The sequence below is a fragment of the Trichogramma pretiosum genome, unplaced genomic scaffold, assembly GCF_000599845.2.
Source record: "Trichogramma pretiosum strain Unisexual culture from Peru unplaced genomic scaffold, Tpre_2.0 scaffold23, whole genome shotgun sequence".
NCBI classification, from domain to species: domain Eukaryota; kingdom Metazoa; phylum Arthropoda; class Insecta; order Hymenoptera; family Trichogrammatidae; genus Trichogramma; species Trichogramma pretiosum.
The window spans coordinates 1,005,134-1,024,968 of NW_019641629.1; the positions used below are offsets into that span (position 1 = coordinate 1,005,134).

The window sequence follows — 19,835 nt, forward strand, 5'->3', positions numbered from 1 at the left end:
ACCTTTACTTTTATGTTTCTTCCGCGAGCGGCACCGCTGCACGCATGTATGCGTGATTAAATGTACTCGTCGATATATATTTTTATATTATGTATCGCGACGACTCGATGTAAACACGCGACGATGTGTAAATTATATGCACGGAGCGGCGCGACGACGACGAGTTTCCTTCTTCTTCTTCTTCTTCTTTTTTTATCGCGATAATCAATCCAACGGATTTTTCGCTACTGGTATATCGCCGAGCAAAAGCGTCTGAACGTTACACACTTTGAGTAGAACCCATAAACCGTATTTATATATTTATAGAGATTATAAAAGCACTTGAACTGGTAATTTATGAAGCTGATGTATCTTACGAGAGAGCGAGGGGGGCAAGTGCAACCGTCGTCGAATCGCTTTCCACTCGAATGACTGAAACTCAAAAAATTGAACTATGATCAGCGTTGGATTCTAGACGTTCTAATCGAGCCGTTAAAAAATTTGAATTCGTTGAACCCTGTTCTACTCCCCGATAATGGAGTCTTGTATCCGAGATACTATTCCACAATACAAAATATTATTGAATTTTCAATCGTTAATAAATGCAACTGTTACAATTTGAATATCAAATTAAAAGATTCTGGTTATTGCGAATCTAATATGTTCGTGACATACGAACAACTATGGCTTGACCATATTTTCAAGTTGTTAAAAAAGAATAAGCATTTTTCATCGCCAGGACGTAGAATAATTTGATTAATCATTTTTATCAAAGAAAATTAATTAGTTTACACAAGAGACACGTCTTTTGAACAAAGCAAATATTTTATACCAAACCTATTAGTCAATCGTCTACTATCATTAGTAATCAAGTCCGATAAACTGTGTGTACTGTGGCGGGTTTTTTTTCTCCACACGACCAATGCTCGCACATAAACGCGATTTTTACGACTCCCTCAGGCAGTAAATAATAATTTCGTTTAAACTGAAGCGCCCGAAAAAGTGTTTACTTTCGGCTGTGGGACAGCAAGAACAATATGTATGTAATTCTCGACAACTCTGTGCGCCGTTTGTGGTAAGATCGTAAAAGTACGTTCAGAAATAATTCACCGTCGACGTTCGTTTCTTTCTGAAAAAATTTATTTTTTCATAGATATTATATCATAAATACACGTTTTTTTACATTTATATTCATTTTCATTAATTTGCGTCTGTGCCAGGATCCCAATCTACCATCGTGATACTTTGCCGATAGCTATATAAAATAACAATCCTTTACAACATTCACGAGTATTTGGCTGGGAGACCATGTCAATCTCATAAAGAACTTGAGGCATATTGATAGTCAATGTTATTTTAATAACAGATCGGATGATAGATAAGGATCCTTTTGATAAATCTTATTATTAAAATGTTCTTCAACATTAAAGTTCTAAGCGATTTTTCTCTGAAGTAATCATAAACGCACTTTATTTTGTCTACATTTCATTTACAATCCACTATCACTTTAATTGAATATCTTTAACGAGGTTCAATATTTAAAGAACCATATATAATATTGCCAATAAATAATGATTGATCAATCAAATTCAAACTTAATTCTAAAAGTGCTTCATTTGTGTATATTTCGTATAAAAGTAAACTAAATTATAAGAAAGAAGTTTTAATATTAAAAAAAGTTTTATTAATTTTATCAATAACCATAGCATATAATCACCAAAAACATACTTTTATACTAATATTGATATATTTACGATTAAAAATTAAAATAGATTATAGAAAATGTAATAGTTTCTTTTTGGTTATACAATGTGTGTTTCTAGGTTGTTTAGATATTACGTTTGACTCGTCAAACAAAACTCTAGAACGAAAAGGATGTTTCAATAAGATATACTATTTCGCAAAAGTGCCCTGAATTAATAATGAAAACAGAAATCGACACATAAATGTAAAACATTATGTTCGATTCATGCATTAAAGCATTTTGACAAATGATACATTAAAAACTCATTAAGGCACTTGAAAGTAATAAATTCATTGAAAGATGAATTCATTTCGAAGTGTGAAATTTGATTCTATCATTTTGACGAGTCGCACTAAATATTAACGATAGACGATTTCAAAAATTGTACGTTAGCACGACCACTAAAAACACATAATATATTACAAAAAGCTCGTCCAATTACTTTCATAAAGAAAATTTTATTATGGTACTGTGCAACAAAAGCAACAAATACTCACGCTTGAAATTAATGCGAGCGTGTCAAAAAATTAGTACAAGCCGAAAAAAATACATTACAAAATGTACGATAATTGTTGAATGGAAGTTTTTTTTTTACAAAATTGATGGAAAATTGAATTTTTAAACGTAGGTACAATATAAAAATGCACAGTATCGATGTTAGATGCAAACTTGACACTGCTCAAATCATTACAAATACTTTAAGACAACGGATATTTCTTCTTGAATTTTTTACAAAAATTCCTTTAAATTACCAATTAAATAACTTACCCTGCACGCGCGAATTTTTGCAAGAAAGATAAGTTTTAAGATAGTCTTTCTTAAAATTTCGCGTAACATGTATCGGTTCTAAAAGTTAACATATCGGGCAATTTATAAGATCTACTTCATCCAATTTATTTACCAACTTAAAATTTTTAATATTTTTGTCAAGCCATCAAACTTTTTGAGCAATTCGTGTGGATACATTAGTTATTAAAATCTTGCACGAATATAAACGGCCGAAGCGTCATGTGTACCATATCCAAGACGTTTGGCGTGTTTATAAGTTTCATTTGCTATAGCCGCTAATGGTAAAGGCTGTTCAAGACTATCGCTCATACTGAGTCCCAGGCGGAGGTCTTTTTGCATGTGTTGCAAAGGCATTTGTGTTGGGAATCCTCCCTCAATTATGGCTGAAAAATTTGAAAAGATTATTAATAATTCATTTTCCGTATCGATTTAAAAAAGAAGTAAACTTCGTCTAAAAATCAATCGTACCTTTTCCCTTCTCCGTAAGCAGCGGGCTTGCCAATGATGTCATTTCCATAATCTCCAACACGTCCTTCTGTTGCAGACCGGCACGATCGGCCAGAGCCATGCTCTCAGCTAATCCAACCAAGCAAATTCCAGTCATCGTTTGAAGTACCAAGTTCATTTTCGAAGCATTGCCCACTTCGCCCAGATAGATGGCGTTTTTGCCCATTGCTTGGAAGCAGCTGTTGCAGTCGTCGAACAATTGCCGATCGCCAGCGCCGAGGATCACCAGATTGCCTTCCTCGGCCTGAGGTTTGCTGCCTTGCACCTGAGCCTCGAGGTAACGCGCACCCTTGGCCATGATCGCCTCGCAGATGTCGGCCGATGTTTCGGCGTCGATGCTCGTCATCTCGACGTAGCCCTTGTCCGTCGTGATTTCCGATAATACTCCGCAATTGCCAAAAACCATCTGAAAACATTGCGAAGAACGATATTAGAATTTCGTAAAATTTTCCGATACGCAGATTTTCCTCTTTTCGGCATTTAATAAATTCAACGAGTGAAAAATGCATTCGCACGAGGAAAATTAAAAGTGGTACCAACCTCTTTGGCAGCTTGGGGATCTGCTACGCAAGAGAAAGTAATGTCAGACATGGCGACAACATCTGCGGGAGTGAGACCCTTTTCAGCTCCGGCCTCGACAAAATCGTTGCACTGAAATCAGAAAGAAAAGAGAAATTAGTTTTGAACAAAATGTTTTTATTACATCGCAATGGAAAATGATACATAAAAGTTTATAAGTAAAGTGTGATTGTACTAAAAATGAGTTCAAATGTTGAATTACACGAATATAATAACATTATCAAACTTGTGGGATAATACGAAAGTTTGTATTACAGTGACATCCGCGTTCGTATATCATCTCATACTCGGATAAATTAGAATACATCCACGGGGGAATTATCATGCTCCGGCGTCGCTCTTTAACTTTCTACATTATCATCGACGAGTCAGTCGCACGCGCGACGATTCCGTGCGACTAGATGGCACATCGGTCGTTCGTATTATTTTGAAGAAATTCTCGAACCGGCATTCGAGAGAGTCGCAACGAACTCGACCTGCTCTGCTGCGCGTCGGGAAAAATTCATTGCCATGCGGCACAGCACAGCTGAAATTCTATATGTATCAGCGACAAACTGAACTACGGCGCGCAACGTATATAGCGAAATAGCTCCGCGCGCCGCACAGGCCACATCATCAAGCGACGCCATGTCTGTGGCCTCCTTGTGCACGATACCCGATAAATACAGAGTCGCCGCTGTTGTTGTTGTAGCATTGGTTTAATATTGGAATCGTTCGTTTTTTTTACTTCGAGATAATTCATAAGAGTTTATTTATTATATGCATCGGAGAATCGGTGACAAAAAAATATTCCGAGCTTAGTTTGCCGCGCAGCGAATTCAGCCGTGGCCGCTGTTACGCTTACGTGACGCAACATGGCTGAAGTCTCCACGATGCAACGCCGAAGTTTGATAACTTCGAATCAAAAGTACGCGTCAAAATTTCTCAACGGCCATTGCTTCGACACAGGGGGGTTGTCAACGTGATTTACGTCAAAACGTAATCGAATCAAAAGCCGAGTTTAAATTTACGATGTTTGAAATAAAACTTTTGATTACATTACTCCGCGCCTTCGAGCTGCAGCGAAAGTGAGCCGCCGCCGCTGCTGCTGTTAGCAGTGTATATGCGAGTGAGAAGAGAGACCCCTTCAACGGCACATTATACAAGAGCTTGTGTGTGGGCAATCAAGCGAGTTTTGCATTCAACGATAACAAAGATGATGTGTTTCTTGTGTTTGCTCGACCTTAAATGCTAAATTGAGTCCCGTTTGGCGCAACGAGGAAAAAAAAACAGTTAATTTTTTTTAAAAAATCATCGGGCTTACAAAAATTTTCAAATCACCCAATTAACCGTTAATTTTATATCGATGAGAGTACTTTACGACCTTAGAGCACGATTTTAGTACTCGCATTATTGTTTAATAACGTTAAAAGGCAATCAATCTTTAGGACTTTTTATCAAACATCGGAATTATAAACAACCCATTATGCAATTACAATTATTGTACTTTCAAACTATGTAGGTGTAATAACATACGTAAGTAAACGTACAGTTTTTAAACCATCGGCTACTCTAACTGGCGAGTTAAACGCTTCTTCATAAGTACGTTGTAATTCCTCGTTACAAAATGTGTATTTTGTACTCGTCTTTTTAGCGATGAAAGTTGCGTATAGGTATATTATTAATTTCCTTAAATGTGCACCGAAGCAGTCTAGTTTAGTCTAGTTTTAGAGAGAAAATCAAACATTTTCCAAGTTTATTTGGAACGAGTTGTATTTTTTCAATTCAAAGTAAATTTTACGATTCAAAAATAGTTTTTTCAGATATCTGTTAATGATAATTTTAGGCCGAACATTTTTTTTTAAAGCCGATACACCACAGCAATTTTAAAATTTAATCGTTTTAAACTTGTATTACGAGTTGCTTTTTAAAAATAAATTTCAAGCGTATTAACCCAACGAGAAACGGCAACGTTTTTATCAATTTCAGCGACCAACGCTTGTTTGTGCGTTAACACAACTCCGAAAGAAAAATGCAATTAATGCCGTTTTGAATATCGCTGGCGTACAATTGCAGTAACAATTAAACGACGACTAAATCAATACAGCTGTAACTAATACTCTGAAAAGCTTATAATGCCGTATCATTAACTTTCCAAGATAAATTCGGACGTAATTCCGAGTAAAGACTGCTTTTAACTGAAATACTCGGAACGACTTATTTTGGACTTGCTGTAAAAGTACGAGTGTAAGCTCCTGGACTGGAAAAAATGTGCAAAGCAGGAAAAGTTTCAAGTCCGGTGCAGCCTACTTATCAACATGTTTCGAAAAAATTTGACTCTATTACTGTTACTATTGTTACTTTAACATCAAAATAAACTACAAAAACGATTAAAAAATTTAACAAAGCTTTTTATGATGCAGCTAATTTTCTGTTGAATTAGTATATATCAATTACCTTTTATGAATGATTTTTTTCATACATAACGTAGAATCTACTTCACACGAAGAAGGCATAGTTTTAAATAATTTCCAGTGCAAGCTCATGATTATTCGAAGAATTGTTGAATTATTCACGAGATTTATGCGTATCGATAGTTTCAGAAACAGTCGGAAAAAATATTTATACACGAGTAATTTTAAAATAGAGAAGAGTAAAGAGAAGACGGTCGTATGGCTTCGCGGCGACTCAAGCTTCTACTTTTTTTCCAAAACAATGATGACATAATTTTTTTTGCAAATAGAGGACTAAAATATCGGTTAACTATGAAACCGAGTGTGCTTTAAACTTCTTAATTCACGAATAAATACCACTCACTCGGAAACAAAAAGACAATTAACTCGTGCACTTGAAAAATTACATCTCGAAATAACGTACGGTTTCAATTAACCTTGGAAGCTAATTTTTTGTTATTGGAGCGTTAGACGTTGCCGAACACGCTCCACGACATAAAAAAAGATAAAAAGAAATGCTTAGGCACTCCGAGCCTCAAAATAATCGATCAAATACACGTGATGATGATATGTAACGTCCCTCGTGCGCCGCGGGTAAAAAAGCCTCTCTGTATATATAATATCGCGCTGCAGTGTTATGCGCGCCATGGCACACACACGCACGCGTCAGCTGTTCAGAGAGCCTATACCGCAGTGTTGCCGGCACGAGGCAGACCCATGATCCGCCGAGGCTGGCCTGGCGTGAAATCGATACGGCCCTCGCATCGGGTGAATGGCAACTACGCGGCGCATAGCGCGACTAGACCGTCGTATACAACATAGTATACATCATCGTCGCATCGTTTTGTAGCGTGCGTTGGTTTTTGTTATGTGTGTCGTGGTGCTGCTGCTCTAGGGTCAATTCGAATTGCGATAAGAGAGAAGCGCGTTATCGACATTTGCATCGCCCGCTGTTAGACGATTACTGGGGATTGCGCGCTGCATCGTACGCGCGATAAGATTACGCGACGGCCGCCCGCCCCCGCGCGCTATATACAATGAACTTGCGCGGGAAGGCACATTTTTTCGCGCGCGCGCGGGCGTTTTTCAATTTTGCGATTTACGACGAGTAATAAACCGCAGCTAAATCGACGATTTTACGGATAGAATCTCCATATCGAGATATCAATCGCTCCGATCCGCTGAAAATCATCGAGTCAATATTTTGACAATTTTGTTGTCACTCACGCCCGGTCGTCGTTTATAACATTTCGAATGTGTGACTCACATTAACCGTCGCTTGATATGCATCGCTTCTATATATCGATACGTGTGTATCTCTCGAAGCTGGCTTCGAATTCGTATACGAGACATCTGGCAGCATTTTTTCTTTTATTATTTTGTCGCAGTTTCATCGTTATATTCACGCACAAGCTGAAGCAATTCAACAGCGAACGTTCATAATCTTATCAGTTTTTCGCCTTTTTTCCATTCACGAGAGAAGAGAGATATTTGCATGCGGCTTGTTTTTTCGTGCAAACTTTTTCGTTGACACTCCCGCGGGCGCGCGATTAATCAAAATTTAGTTCGTGAAACGTTAAAAACGCGCGAGAAAGATTCGACTCTGGCCTCGGTAATTGTTCTTTATTTTTTGCGCGCACTGGCCGAGTTTCGTATACGTCGAGCATCTTTAGCATTATTTATCTCTCGGGCGTTATAAAAAACATCGCAGTCAATTATCAGTATGTGACGCTCCAATCAATGCCTCGGTCATATAATAGTCTCTCTCTGCCGTAACAATAACACCTTTATACTTGTAGAAATGTGCCTCGAGCTTTCGAATGTTTTTATCGATTCGTACATAGGAGTTAGAAGGAACTTAATATAGCGTCGATATACGTCACGCGAACGATTTATGCCATAATCAATGGTTCTTGCAACTACGTACGAGTAATTTATAAATTATATCGACTATAAGCTTGAAAATAGTGTATAGCCGAAAGCCTAAAAAAAGCCTCTGGATCGCTAGATTTTTTTTATACAGTTGCGCTAAATATAATTTTGAAAAAGACGCCTCGCATAATACAATCAACGCAGTCTAAATGTGTCTTTTAATCGACGCGTCCCACCTCGCGCTACGTCAATTTACGACTTTATCGTATATTTTTTATTATTATTATATAAAAAAATATATAGTATCGTTCCAAGGCTACCACTATACCGACGGCTTTTCTTTTTTTTTTCTTTCGACTTTCTCGCTGCGGAAACCCAATACGCACACAAAATATAGACTACTCTACGCGCGTAATACGTCAAAGACTTTTGCTTACTTAATAATAAAACATAGATCGGACGCAGCTGTAGGAATCGGATAGTATAAACACGCCGCTTATTCGGCAAAATGTGTGTGTGTAAGTAGTCTACGCACGCACGCAACGACTTGGATCACATGTGTGCCGATGATTAGCTCGACCGACCGCGACACAATGCCAAGGTAAAAGAGCGCAACAACACCTGAATCGCGGCGTAGGGGTTGTCGTTGTTGCTGCGAGGAACAAAATCGTTACGGCGAATATGGGATTCATTCACGCATAAAGTATACGTATCTCTCGAGAGGAAGAGAAAGAGACACATAACACGGGTTGTCGCACTTTGTCGAGGCTGAAAATCTCTTTCTTCCTCTCGGTTTCTCGGTATATACTTGATATATTATATGAGCGCGGTGGTAACGGCCCGCGCGGACTCTGGACACACGACTCTCACTCCGAGTATCTTTCTTTGTGTGTATGCAGTATATAATAACAACGAAGAGAGAACAGTCGAGCTGTCGCACAGAGACACAACATTAATACAACTATACGTAACGTCGCTATATAGTCTCGCGCATATAAGTGTGCGTAAGCGTGCGTTAGTGCGGCACCTAAACTCCGCAAAGACAGTGCACACGAGTCCTATATGGTTTTATACATATATTGAGAGCATTGTGTGCTGCACACAGCACAGGCAGCACAGGCAGCAGTTGCGCCAGCTTCGGCCCTCTCTCTCTCTCTCTCTCTCTCTCTCCGATTCTCCCACTATTTTACGGACTCGACGACTGTACTATACGGAGCAGCAGCAGCAGCAGCAGCAGCAGCAGTAGCTGTAGCAGCCAGCGAGAGCAGCCGCCGTCGCTCGCCTCGTCGTATACAATATAGACACGGGCACATTGGCTTCGGATGGTCGCTGCTGCCTGACGTTACCCCAGTCTTGGCCGAGTCGCTCAAGCAGCAGTTAGTTGTATCGTAAACCGACTGCAGCGCACTTACATTACAGACAACTTTTCGCAGTTTTCTGCACTACTCGGATCTATACACACACACGCGTTATAATATCGATATATACCTGCATCTATATCTACCGCAGGCCTATTTGCGTCAGCACACGCGCGTGTTACATGCTATAGGCATGAACTCGCAGGCGCAATCATCGACCAGCAGCAGCAGCAGTAGCAGCAACAACAAGCAGCGCTACTAGCTCGGCTCGTTTTATATTTAAAACGCGTGTATAAACGTGTGACAACAAAAACATGTGTCAGTATTGCGAGTCAGTGAATCGATCGTCGACGCATCAGCAGCAGCACGACGACGACGCCGACGTACTTCTTTCATTGAGCAAAAGTGCAAAGAACGACGGCCGACCAGTGGTGAACGGTGTAGTAGTAGTATTAAGCAATGGCGGCCTCCTCGATGCCTCGTACGCTGCGAAGCAGCATTTAATCGTCGGCTGCAGCAGCAGCAACGAGCAGCTGAACTAGACAAAAAAACAAAAAAAAAACACTCGTGTGTCGTGTTGTACTGCTGCTGCTGCCAGTGTTGTTGGTGGTGCAAAAAGACGAGTCAGCAGCTGACACAGCACAGCACAAGACAAAAAACCGTGTAGCAGCCAGGGTGGTGTTATTATCGTAGAGGCAAATGCAAGTCGTCAAAGCTCGACTGCTACCCAACCGAAAGACCGTCGTCGTCGGCCACGAGCTGCTCGCATTAGGTACACTTGCACTCTTTACATTGCACATTGTATTTTGTACTCAACCAACTCACACATAGGCACACACATGTACACACAGACGCTGATCGCGCGCATGAGAGCATCTCTCCTTTGTACAATGTGTGCTGCTGCTGGCTGTGTTACATGTTAGCTAGCCACACACGCACACAAGCGCCAGGGTACGTTCTAGAAAATCTAACGTTTCCTTTGCGCGATTCTCGGCAATTCATAACCCAAAAAAAATAACAGATAAATGTCGAAAATTTGCTCTAAAATTCGTGCTGATCTCTCTCGTTTTATCTCTTCTCGCTCGCTCTCTCTCTTTGCCTTGCGTCGATGCCAAAACAAAGTTTTTGACCAACGGCAACAGTTGATACGCTCGAGAGTTAAATGAAAATCATTAAAATGAGCAACGATAAACTTGTGAAAAGGTCTAGCTTTGCAAAAAATTTTAATATAACCGAATAAATAAATGAATAAATAAAATTATCGTAAATCTAATTGCGAAACAAAGTAGGCTTGTTTGTGTACACAAAAAAGTATATGATTGCAAAAAAATTCTTTTATGCTTATGCAGTATAACTGTATACACTAATCCTGCCGCAATGATGCAGTTTAATGACTGTGGAAGTTTTTTTTTCCAACGATACGTCACGTTGGTTTTTCGAAATAATTACACGCGATTAGTAAGACATAATGAATGTCAAGTTTAGAATGTTCTCTAAGCAATGTTAGATCGAATACACGATGCTCGTACTCGCGCGCACACATTTATACACGTATAAACACAAGATTGGTACTAAATATAAAATATTTATCGACTCCGCGATCTCTCGAAGATTGAAAATAACACGCTATCTCTGAATTCTCAGGTCTCAGGAATGAAGAAAGATCGCTGGTTCCTAACTCTCTGCACATGCTTGGCCGTGATTCTGCAATTGGCGATACCAAGCAGCGGCGACAATCCCACAGGATGCTCGAGAAACTGCGACTGCGACGCGGCGCGGGCGAGTCTGCGCTGCGAGGATCGACCTCTGCAGGATCTCGATCGTCTCGCCGACTCGACTCTGCTCAGCGTCGAGTTGATCAACGTTCCGGCGTCGGGGCAAATTCCCTTGGAAATTTTGCGGCCCCTGGCGGAGTTGCGCCACTTGTCCTGGACGAGCAGCGGCATCGAGTCGCTTCATCCGCTGAACTTCCAAGGCAATGCTCGGCTGGAGAGTCTGAACTTAGGTGACAATCGACTGAGCAAGTTGCCCGTGGACGCGTTCCGCTCGATGCGCAAGCTCAGGCATCTGAACCTGACGGGCAACTCACTGGTCCGCGTACCGCCGCACATCTTCAAGGATCTCGAGGAACTAGAAACATTGAGTTTAGCGAAGAATAAGATAGAAGTACTGCCTTTTCAAGCCTTCGAAGCCGTGGGCAAGAGTCTGAAGCTCCTCGACCTGTCGGGCAACTCGCTCGTCTCTCTGCCCGATCACAGCTTTCGGCCCAATCGCGCCCTGCGCACTCTCAGGCTGTCGAGCAATTACCTGACCAAGATACCCTCGCATCTGTTCTCGGGTCTGGCCAATCTGCAAGAACTCGATCTCAACACGAACTCCATCGACTTTTTGCCGCGCGGCCTCTTCGGCGAGTTGACGAGCCTGGAGAGGCTGGATCTCAGCGGCAACACGTTGAGCCGTGACGGCAGACTGAACGACATCGTCTTCAACGGCCTCGAGAACTTGAGATGGCTCAGCGTCAGCAGGTCGAGGGTGGCCGGCTTCCCGAGGAATGTCTGGCTGTCGACGCCGCATCTGAGGACTCTGCTCGCCTCGGAGACCAAGATCGAGGTCCTGGAGGACAACGACTTGGCTCACTTGGCCGAGCTGCGGAGCCTGGAGATAGCTCGTAGTCCGCTGCGCGAGATGGGCCCGCACACGCTGGACGAGACGCCCAAGCTCACGCGGCTGGTGCTGCGCGACAACGAGCTGGCCTTTCTGCCGTCGAGCCTGGCCCAGCTGCAGAACGTCAGCCACCTCGAGCTCCAGGGCAATCCGTGGGCCTGCGACTGCCGCATGTTCTGGTTCGTGCGCTGGGCCGAGGAGCATCGGCATCGGGCGGCCTTCGACTCGGGCCTGCGCTGCGGCCACGAGTCCGACACCATCGACACCATTCAGGCGCTGCGCTACCTCAACTGCACGCCGCCCCAGCTGAGTCGCGCGACCTCGGCGCGCGATCTGCACGTCTTCCGCAGCACGGTGATCCTCGAGTGCGAGTACGGCGGCAATCCGCTGCCCTCGATCACCTGGGTGACGCCCCAGCTGCGCGTCTTCCACTGGAGCCCCGACCCGTCGTTCCCCGACGCCTACATGCATCATCCGCGGGTGCACGACTACCGGGTCGACCAGGCGGACTTCGAGGACGACGGCCGCGTCAAGCTGCTGGACAACGGCTCGCTGCTCATCACTCGGCTGCTGCGGCAGGACGTCGGGGTCTACAAGTGCTTCGCCGTCAATCCCATCTCGAACTCGACGACGATGGTGACGCTGCGCATGGACCCGGTCACCATGCACACGGTGAAGCTGCTCAGTATCGCGGTGGGCGCGGCCAGCGCCGCCGGTTTCCTCCTGCTCACGCTGCTCGTTCAGCTGCTGCGCTATCTCTTCATGAGGTAAGCAGAGAGAGAGAGAGAGAGAGTTCGATTCGTCTTACTTCGATCACTGATCTCGATTCGTTTCTTCGCTTGTGTTTTTTTTTACATGTATAGATGCGGCTGTCAGAAGTGGTGCCTGTGCTGTCGCCACGTCGGGGTGACGCCGCGCGCCAAGCAGATCTACCAGATGCTGGACAACATCGAGCAGTACAAGAGCCAGCAGCTGGAGCGGCTGCGCGAGAACTACACCCAGCAGGTGCACCGCATCAAGGACAACTGCGCCCAGCAGGTCGAGTGGATCCGCGACAGCTACGAGGGCCAGATGAGGCACATACGCGACATACGCGAGTACGGCACGAATCATCTGACCACGCTGCGGGACCAGTACTGCGATCAGGTATTGAACAATTGCGTACAGACAAAACGTAGCTCCATTACTACCACTACTACCACTACTACCACTACTAACGGCGAGAGCAGTTGACAATTAATTAATAAGAAACATTTCGTGAGGCCTGTATAAAAAGACAATCTAACCATTAAAAATAATCTTAATACACAGCTATCTGAGTCTTGTTCAATTAACATAATTATAATGTATGTAACAAACGATCCTTCTTTTGTGTATCAAGCTTTTAGATCGACTGATTCTTCGGTTATATTCACGCTTTGAAGACTGCATACTAAAAGACAATGCGTCCATCAACCTTCTTTGTTTGCTTGCAGGTGAAGCGCGTGCGTGACTACTCGACGAGCCAGTTGAACTGGGTGCGCGAAAACTACGTCTTCCAACGCAACAAGATCCGTAAATTTAGCTCGCACCAGGTGCTGCGTCTGCGCGAGTCCTACAAGTACCAGCAGCAGACCCTCAACAAGGTGCTCGAGAATCTGCCCTCGCTGTATTTCGACAATTGTCGGAGCGGCTCGTGCGGCGGCGGTGGCAGATCGGGCTCGGTAGTGTTCGATCCCAAAGACCTGGTGGACGACGGCACCATCACCGACGCCTCGCTCGTGGCCAACAGCGTCAACGCCTACTTCAAGACGCAGATCGACGGCATAGTCACGGCTTACGCCTCCAGTCTCGAGGACGTCAACAGCGACTATTACACGCCCACGGAGCAGCTGTCCGCTTGCAGTCCGCGCAGTCCACCGCCGGCAATTGGCAAGTTCGCCAATCTCGAGGGCGTCCAGGTGATCAATTACATCGACGATCGGCCGCCGTCGTCGATCTTCATGTCGTCGCCGCAGCGCAGCGGCAACAGACCACCACTGGAGTTGGGCCCGGCTCTCCTGCACAGGATCGACGAGTTCGGCAGCTCGACCACCGTCGCAAGTGTCCTGGATCATCATCATCATCATCATCATCATCATCATCCGGCGGTGTTCCGTGGTATCAGTGCCGAGACTCTGGCCGGCGACACGCGCGGTACCCCCGAAGTGCTCGACATGCTCATACCCAGTGCCAGTCTTCCGGAATTACCCAGGGAGACGAGGCTCTGAGGTCCGATGCTGTGCTGTTCGTCGTCTTCGATCTTTTGGATGTGTTGACAACACGTGTGTGTGTGTATGTGATACGTGCGCGCGTGTATAGAGCTTATATCGCGTAGTGCAGTTTTAGACTTTTCGAGCAGTTAATAAGAGAAACACGACAAATATTGTGTGAAGTATGGTTATTAAAAAAAAAAAAACAAAACAACAAGAAAAGCAATGTGTGATAACAGAAAAAAAAAATATATAAGTGGTGCAGAACTTTCTTCTAGATTGAAAAAAGTCATTAGTTACAAGCCTACATTAGGCGAAGATAGGAAATAAATTATTATTATTATTATACAATATATACATAGATATATATTATATGTATACACTCGGATACGATTTAGATTACGCAGTTCTCTCGAGCCTTTGCGGCTCGGTTTTAAAACGAAGGCTGACGAAAGAGAGACAGAGAGAGAGAGAGAGAGAGATATATAGGAGCGAATCAAGAGCGCGCGCGGCACACAACACGAGTAAAACGTAAAACGCCGCACATTCAGCCGTGAGCGGTATGAAAGGGAGTCGTGTTCGTAGCTCGAATTGAAGAAATTTCGTTTCAACTAATCGTAAATAGTAACTATCTACTCGAGGAACTTACGAGCGGTATACGTGGGTGTGCGTGTGTCTGTGAGTGCATGGAAAAAATCTGTCCTACTGTGTAGTTGTATAAAAAGTGTTTATTGCGTCACGCGAAATGAGATGAAAAAATAAAATAAAAGAAAGAAAAATAATAAAGTAATGCCTACAAGAGAGGAGTAATTCGGTCGCGTGTGTGCTCGAGCGGTGCTGCTTATTTTAGATATACCGACACCTAAAACTTCTATATACATGATGATCGGGTGTATGTGTGTATGTGTACTAGATCGATGGTGTTCAACTATCGGCAATTTACACAAAAAAAAAAAATCTGAGACGGAGCCAAAATCGGTGGCCTCCTGCCCGTCTCGAAACTCGTAAGTGAAATTCTAATAAAAACAATCATATCATGAGCTCTCGTAAACGAAGATTCTCGTTTTTTTTTCTCGGTTATCTCTGTTTTCATCGTGATGATTGTATTACTACAAGTGCAATCTATTTTATCATCGAAATATCTTCGGAAAGGAGATTTTAAGAGTGCGTTGAGTGTTTTTAGTCGAGTTAATTTTTTTTTATATAAAATATAGCGAATCTAATTCATCGTTGTTACATTGTTAACTAAACAAAAAAAAATGTGATTGAAAAATTGTATGGAACGTCGATACTAATATCGCTGAAAAATTATGAGATGCGACTTATTTTATAACAATTACGATTCGTTAATCGGAAAAAAAATCAACAATCGTTTTACCGTCGATGAACTCCAATTCACATCGATGAATAGAAGATGTGAGCTGTGTATTCAATAAAAATATATGTTTATCGTCAGCAAGTGTTGCAAAGCACCTACTACTGTATCACTCGAATTAAAATCGGTCGGAGTTATATAAAATTAGCAAAATTGCATCTGGATTTGTGAATTCCATAAAACACGAACGTCTTTTTTTTTAATTAATGAAAGAAAAAAGAGAAAAAAATACAATTATACGCGTACTTATGCTTCCCTTTGATTATTGTGTGTATATTTTTCTACGATTCTTTGAATTAAATTTTAAAGAGAATCCTTTTTTCTACATAAGAATGGCTTATTCTTCACGGAAGATAATACCAAGACTGCCGTAATCACTTTTTGCTACACTAAGATAAAACCGAAAATTAATCGGAAACTTTTTTTTATTTTATTACCCACGTTTGGTTATTTACTTTAATAGGTCATAGGTAAGGTTGAATATTTTTTTCTATAAAGAATATCAGTTTTTAACACTTAATTTTTTTTTCAAACAAGTTATAGAAAAATAATCAGTAGTAGAGAATAGATCAATATTCCTTGAGGAATTCCTGTATGATAACTATTACTCTCATTCCATATGTATGTATATTTTGGAAGAATAAAAATTTTTCAAAGTTACTGCCTACACTGACAATTTAATTTTATGTGACTTTTACACCTATCATTCCAAGTATGCACGCACTATGTGTAATAATACCAAGTGTTATATAATTTTTTATGAACATATTGATGTGAAAAAATCAACTGAAACCAAATCCTAAGTAGCTAAGTGTTCATGTTCAAGAACAAATTTAAAATAATTATCACAAAATAATAATAAACAAACATATTTTCATTTTACTTTAACTATTCGAAGAATTTATGCCTGATATTTTTCTATCGCATACAAATTAAAAGAATTCTGAGTAATCGAGAATTCTTAAATTTATCATTATAATGAATAATCATTGTTCAACCTCAAATATTGTGCATAAAAGGTGTTCTAAAGACTTATCAACTAAATAGTAAAATAAAAAAACCCCAATTTTTTAGCATAATTCTAAGAATAAAAATATCAAGTAGCTTTATGTACATTCCTTGAACTCATTGGAAGGGTACATTAATGGTACTTTTCAAATGGGAAATATTCATAGCTAATAAATAAAAGGTCTGTTCTAAGAAAGCCATTACATCATTCAATTTGTAAGTTTAAATATGAATATTTTAGATCTGATAAAGATAATGTTGCAATGTGTATTGATGATTTTTGGATCATGCAAAGTTCTTGACTCTTAAGTTTAAACTCTTTAATGAATGAAGTATGTAACTTATAAGTTAAATCTAAAGGGTGCACAAACAGTTTGCATGGGGTTTTATATATAATAAAAATGTATTTGTTACATAATTACATACCTTCTCATTTGACCTGTTCCAAATCACAACTTTATGTCCACTGTTCAATAAATTCTTAACTATTCCACTGCCCATGATACCCAAACCAAGAAATCCAAATTTCAAGTCTGATGCTTGGATATTTTTATCTTTGAGAGCTTGAGATACAGTTGCTACATCTAATGGGGGAGTTTCCTATAAAAGTAATGAAAATATTATTGATAACCGCTATTCCAATGGAATGAATAAACTCCACATCACAATTTCAAGCTATTTACATTAATCCTCCCTTTGTTCATCATAATAACTAATAACTTACAGGTTTGGAAATATGAGTGGGTCGATTAAGTAAAGATCCAGGCCTTTTCGCGGTAGCTGAGTGATTGAGAACAGGACTTAAGCTGCCCAAACGATTGTTGCTGGAAGTAGAGTCTGTCCTCTGTTTTTTAGGTGGTCGACCAACACTTCCAGTAAGGCTTTCCCTTTTTCTTTCTTTCGGAGTTTCCTGTAAAGGAACGAATGTTTTTAACTAAAAAAGAAACATTGGTTTAAAAAGAACCAAATTACAAAAATAAAAATAATGATTAAATGTGATGAGTTTTACTTGAATGATGTTATTTAACAGATGTATTGAAAAATTTTGACATAATAAAAATTCATAATTTATAATGATATCCAAAAGATTTTTACCTTTTTTGGTTTGATCTTTGGGGTTTTTCTTTCAATAGATGAAGTATTGTTAGTTTCTTCTTCTTTGAGTTTGTCAAATAGAGCATTTGAATCTAAATTGTCTTCCCAAACCTATAACAATACATTTGTGTAACGTTAATAATCTTATAAACTTTTGTTCTAGGTGGTAATTATTGAATAAATCACGTACTTCACCACCACTTATGAAGTTTTCGATAGTATCGCAAGCTTCTTTGAAATTAGCTGTTTTACACATTTGTTTGCACTGTTCCTTGTGCTCTTGATATGGTTTAATATTAGCTTCATCAATCCATCCACTGAGATAATACAAATGGTTAATTCAAGCACTTATCATAATTATTCAACTTATTTTAGTGCAAACTTACTAGTTATTTGTTCCAAAGAAGTATATGCAATATATAGGAATCTTCTTTGTAGTAGCTGGTTTTTTCATATCTTTGATGGGGTTTGATACCTTCAATATAAATATTTGCGTTGAAAATAAAATAAAAGATCAAATGGAAAATAATCATACGGCAATTTTGAAGAAATAAAATTTCAAACAATTTTATGATTTCATCATCTATTTTACAAAATAAAAATAAAAGCCATTTCCCGGAGTGTTTCGCTAAAGAATAACGCTTGGCAGATAATAAAGTTTAGGGCGTATCAATTTCGGAGTCGTAAAATGAATGAACTTTCACCCCGAGAATCAAAACAAAAACACGGTCCTCGCAAGTCGCGTACACGAAAAGTGTATTCGTTTGTCGCGTTCGCAACTTCATTTTTGCAGAAGCACAAGCACACAAGCGTGTGGGTGAGAAAGCGCGGGAGATGCGCGACACAAGTAACACATCGCGTATTTCGAGGCACAAATAAACAAGAAGAGACGACCGGAGTTTAGTTGTTGTTGTTTGTTTACTTACACGGCCTGGCCACGGCGAGTACCCCTTCATTTTGGCCCTGCAACAGAAACAGAAAATTCACTTGGTCACTGTCCATTTTCATCATCATGATCATCATCATCATCATCATCATAGTCGGTCGCACACAAAACTCTCTACTATGCATGGGTTATATGTATAATACGTATCAAATAGGTTATGTTTGACAGGCCGCTGAATCGCGGCGCGCGGCACTTCTCTCGCTGCTGCTTCCCCATGGCTATACACACACACACACATACACGCACCGCGCGGTGTATATGACACAACATTCGGGGCATCTTTCGAATGCAAATTGAAAAATTCGAAAATTCGACAATCGAGAAAACCTACCAGACAAGATCGCCCAGCTTGTAAGTCATCGTCTCCGTGGACATGGTGGATTGATCTTCTCACTCTCGGTGCGCGTGTGTTATCAGTCGAGAAACGCGCGCGCTACTACACTTATAGTACAACAGAGAGTTGTCGGCAGTCACTTAGTACACACGATTCGGTGTATTCTAAATAGGAGTCACGCACAGGAAGAGAGCGTCTCGTGCAACGGTCTACTTGCTACTGAGGATGTGTTATGTTCGAAGCAGCGGCAGCGGCGACGGCTACGGCGGTGGCGGCGGCGGGCACCGCAGCGAGAGTTTGCGTTTGGCTTCAATTGGCGGCGCGCGCGTCCCTATGATACTTGCGAAACTGCTCGAGTCAACTTCACGCCGCAGCGGGCGCTCCGTTTTGTATATTGTATATACAGCATTGAAACTTCTATTTGGGCCCGCCGCGGGGGCCAATGAAAAGCGACCGTACAGCGGCAAGCATATTAGGAAAGTTTCCAGTGAAGTTATACGCGCTAACACCTTCTCCTTCTATAAAATGAAGTCGTGGCACATGGCTCCCTGCGTTTTTCCAAGCCCGTGTGAAGTAAATCGTGTTCGGCGGATGTCGGTTGAGTTTTCGAATGCCTCCCGCTTCTTCGAACTTTCAAACATGACTTGCGTCGGTGTTGTGAATCGACCCATGATAAGAAAGCTTCTTCTTTTTTTTTTACGCTTTTTAGATAAGCTAACGTATAATTTGAATTTTCAAAAAACAAACGTTGGCCATCGAGTTCCAACGGCTATGCATAAAAGCGATGTACACGATGACATCCGCATAGGCATAAATCCTCACGTGACGCGAAAATATATATCCAATAACGCAAACTTTATCATATTTTCGCGCAGCCGCTTTGAAAACATACATACATTATTATAAGGCGGCGGCTATCGCC

At 41.3% G+C, this 19,835-nt stretch overlaps 2 protein-coding genes across 2 annotated transcripts; one reads left to right on the forward strand and one right to left on the reverse strand.

The window, feature by feature from the left end:
• Positions 1 to 1,640: 1,640 nt before the first annotated feature.
• Positions 1,641 to 19,177, reverse strand: LOC106654869 (putative oxidoreductase GLYR1 homolog). The gene is made up of 10 exons (XM_014374960.2): positions 18,911 to 19,177; positions 18,560 to 18,596; positions 18,020 to 18,108; positions 17,824 to 17,950; positions 17,634 to 17,744; positions 17,263 to 17,448; positions 16,965 to 17,138; positions 3,560 to 3,670; positions 2,981 to 3,425; positions 1,641 to 2,895 (listed from the first exon to the last, which is right to left on the reverse strand). The coding sequence occupies exons 1-10, from the start codon at positions 18,952 to 18,954 to the stop codon at positions 2,696 to 2,698; spliced, it is 1,524 nt and encodes a 507-aa protein (XP_014230446.1). The 5' UTR covers positions 18,955 to 19,177; the 3' UTR covers positions 1,641 to 2,695.
• Positions 9,540 to 16,197, forward strand: LOC106654868 (leucine-rich repeat and immunoglobulin-like domain-containing nogo receptor-interacting protein 3). Its single transcript, XM_014374959.2, has 4 exons — positions 9,540 to 10,032; positions 10,905 to 12,691; positions 12,788 to 13,070; positions 13,400 to 16,197. Exons 2-4 carry the CDS (start codon positions 10,914 to 10,916, stop codon positions 14,171 to 14,173), a joined length of 2,835 nt encoding a protein of 944 aa, XP_014230445.1. The 5' UTR covers positions 9,540 to 10,032; positions 10,905 to 10,913; the 3' UTR covers positions 14,174 to 16,197.
• Positions 19,178 to 19,835: the final 658 nt, after the last annotated feature.

Excerpts from the sequence above, each read along its gene's own strand:
- LOC106654869 (XM_014374960.2), bottom strand. The coding sequence starts at position 18,954 with ATGTCCACGGAGACGATGACTTACAAGCTGGGCGATCTTGTCTG. Across the intron at positions 18,597-18,910 it reads AAGCTGGGCGATCTTGTCTG|GGCCAAAATGAAGGGGTACT; the intron begins GTAGGTTTTCTC and ends TTTCTGTTGCAG. Across the intron at positions 17,139-17,262 it reads CCACTCATATTTCCAAACCT|GAAACTCCCCCATTAGATGT; the intron begins GTAAGTTATTAG and ends TTACTTTTATAG.
- LOC106654868 (XM_014374959.2), top strand. The coding sequence starts at position 10,914 with ATGAAGAAAGATCGCTGGTTCCTAACTCTCTGCACATGCTTGGCCGTG. Across the intron at positions 12,692-12,787 it reads CTGCGCTATCTCTTCATGAG|ATGCGGCTGTCAGAAGTGGT; the intron begins GTAAGCAGAGAG and ends TTACATGTATAG. Across the intron at positions 13,071-13,399 it reads GGGACCAGTACTGCGATCAG|GTGAAGCGCGTGCGTGACTA; the intron begins GTATTGAACAAT and ends GTTTGCTTGCAG.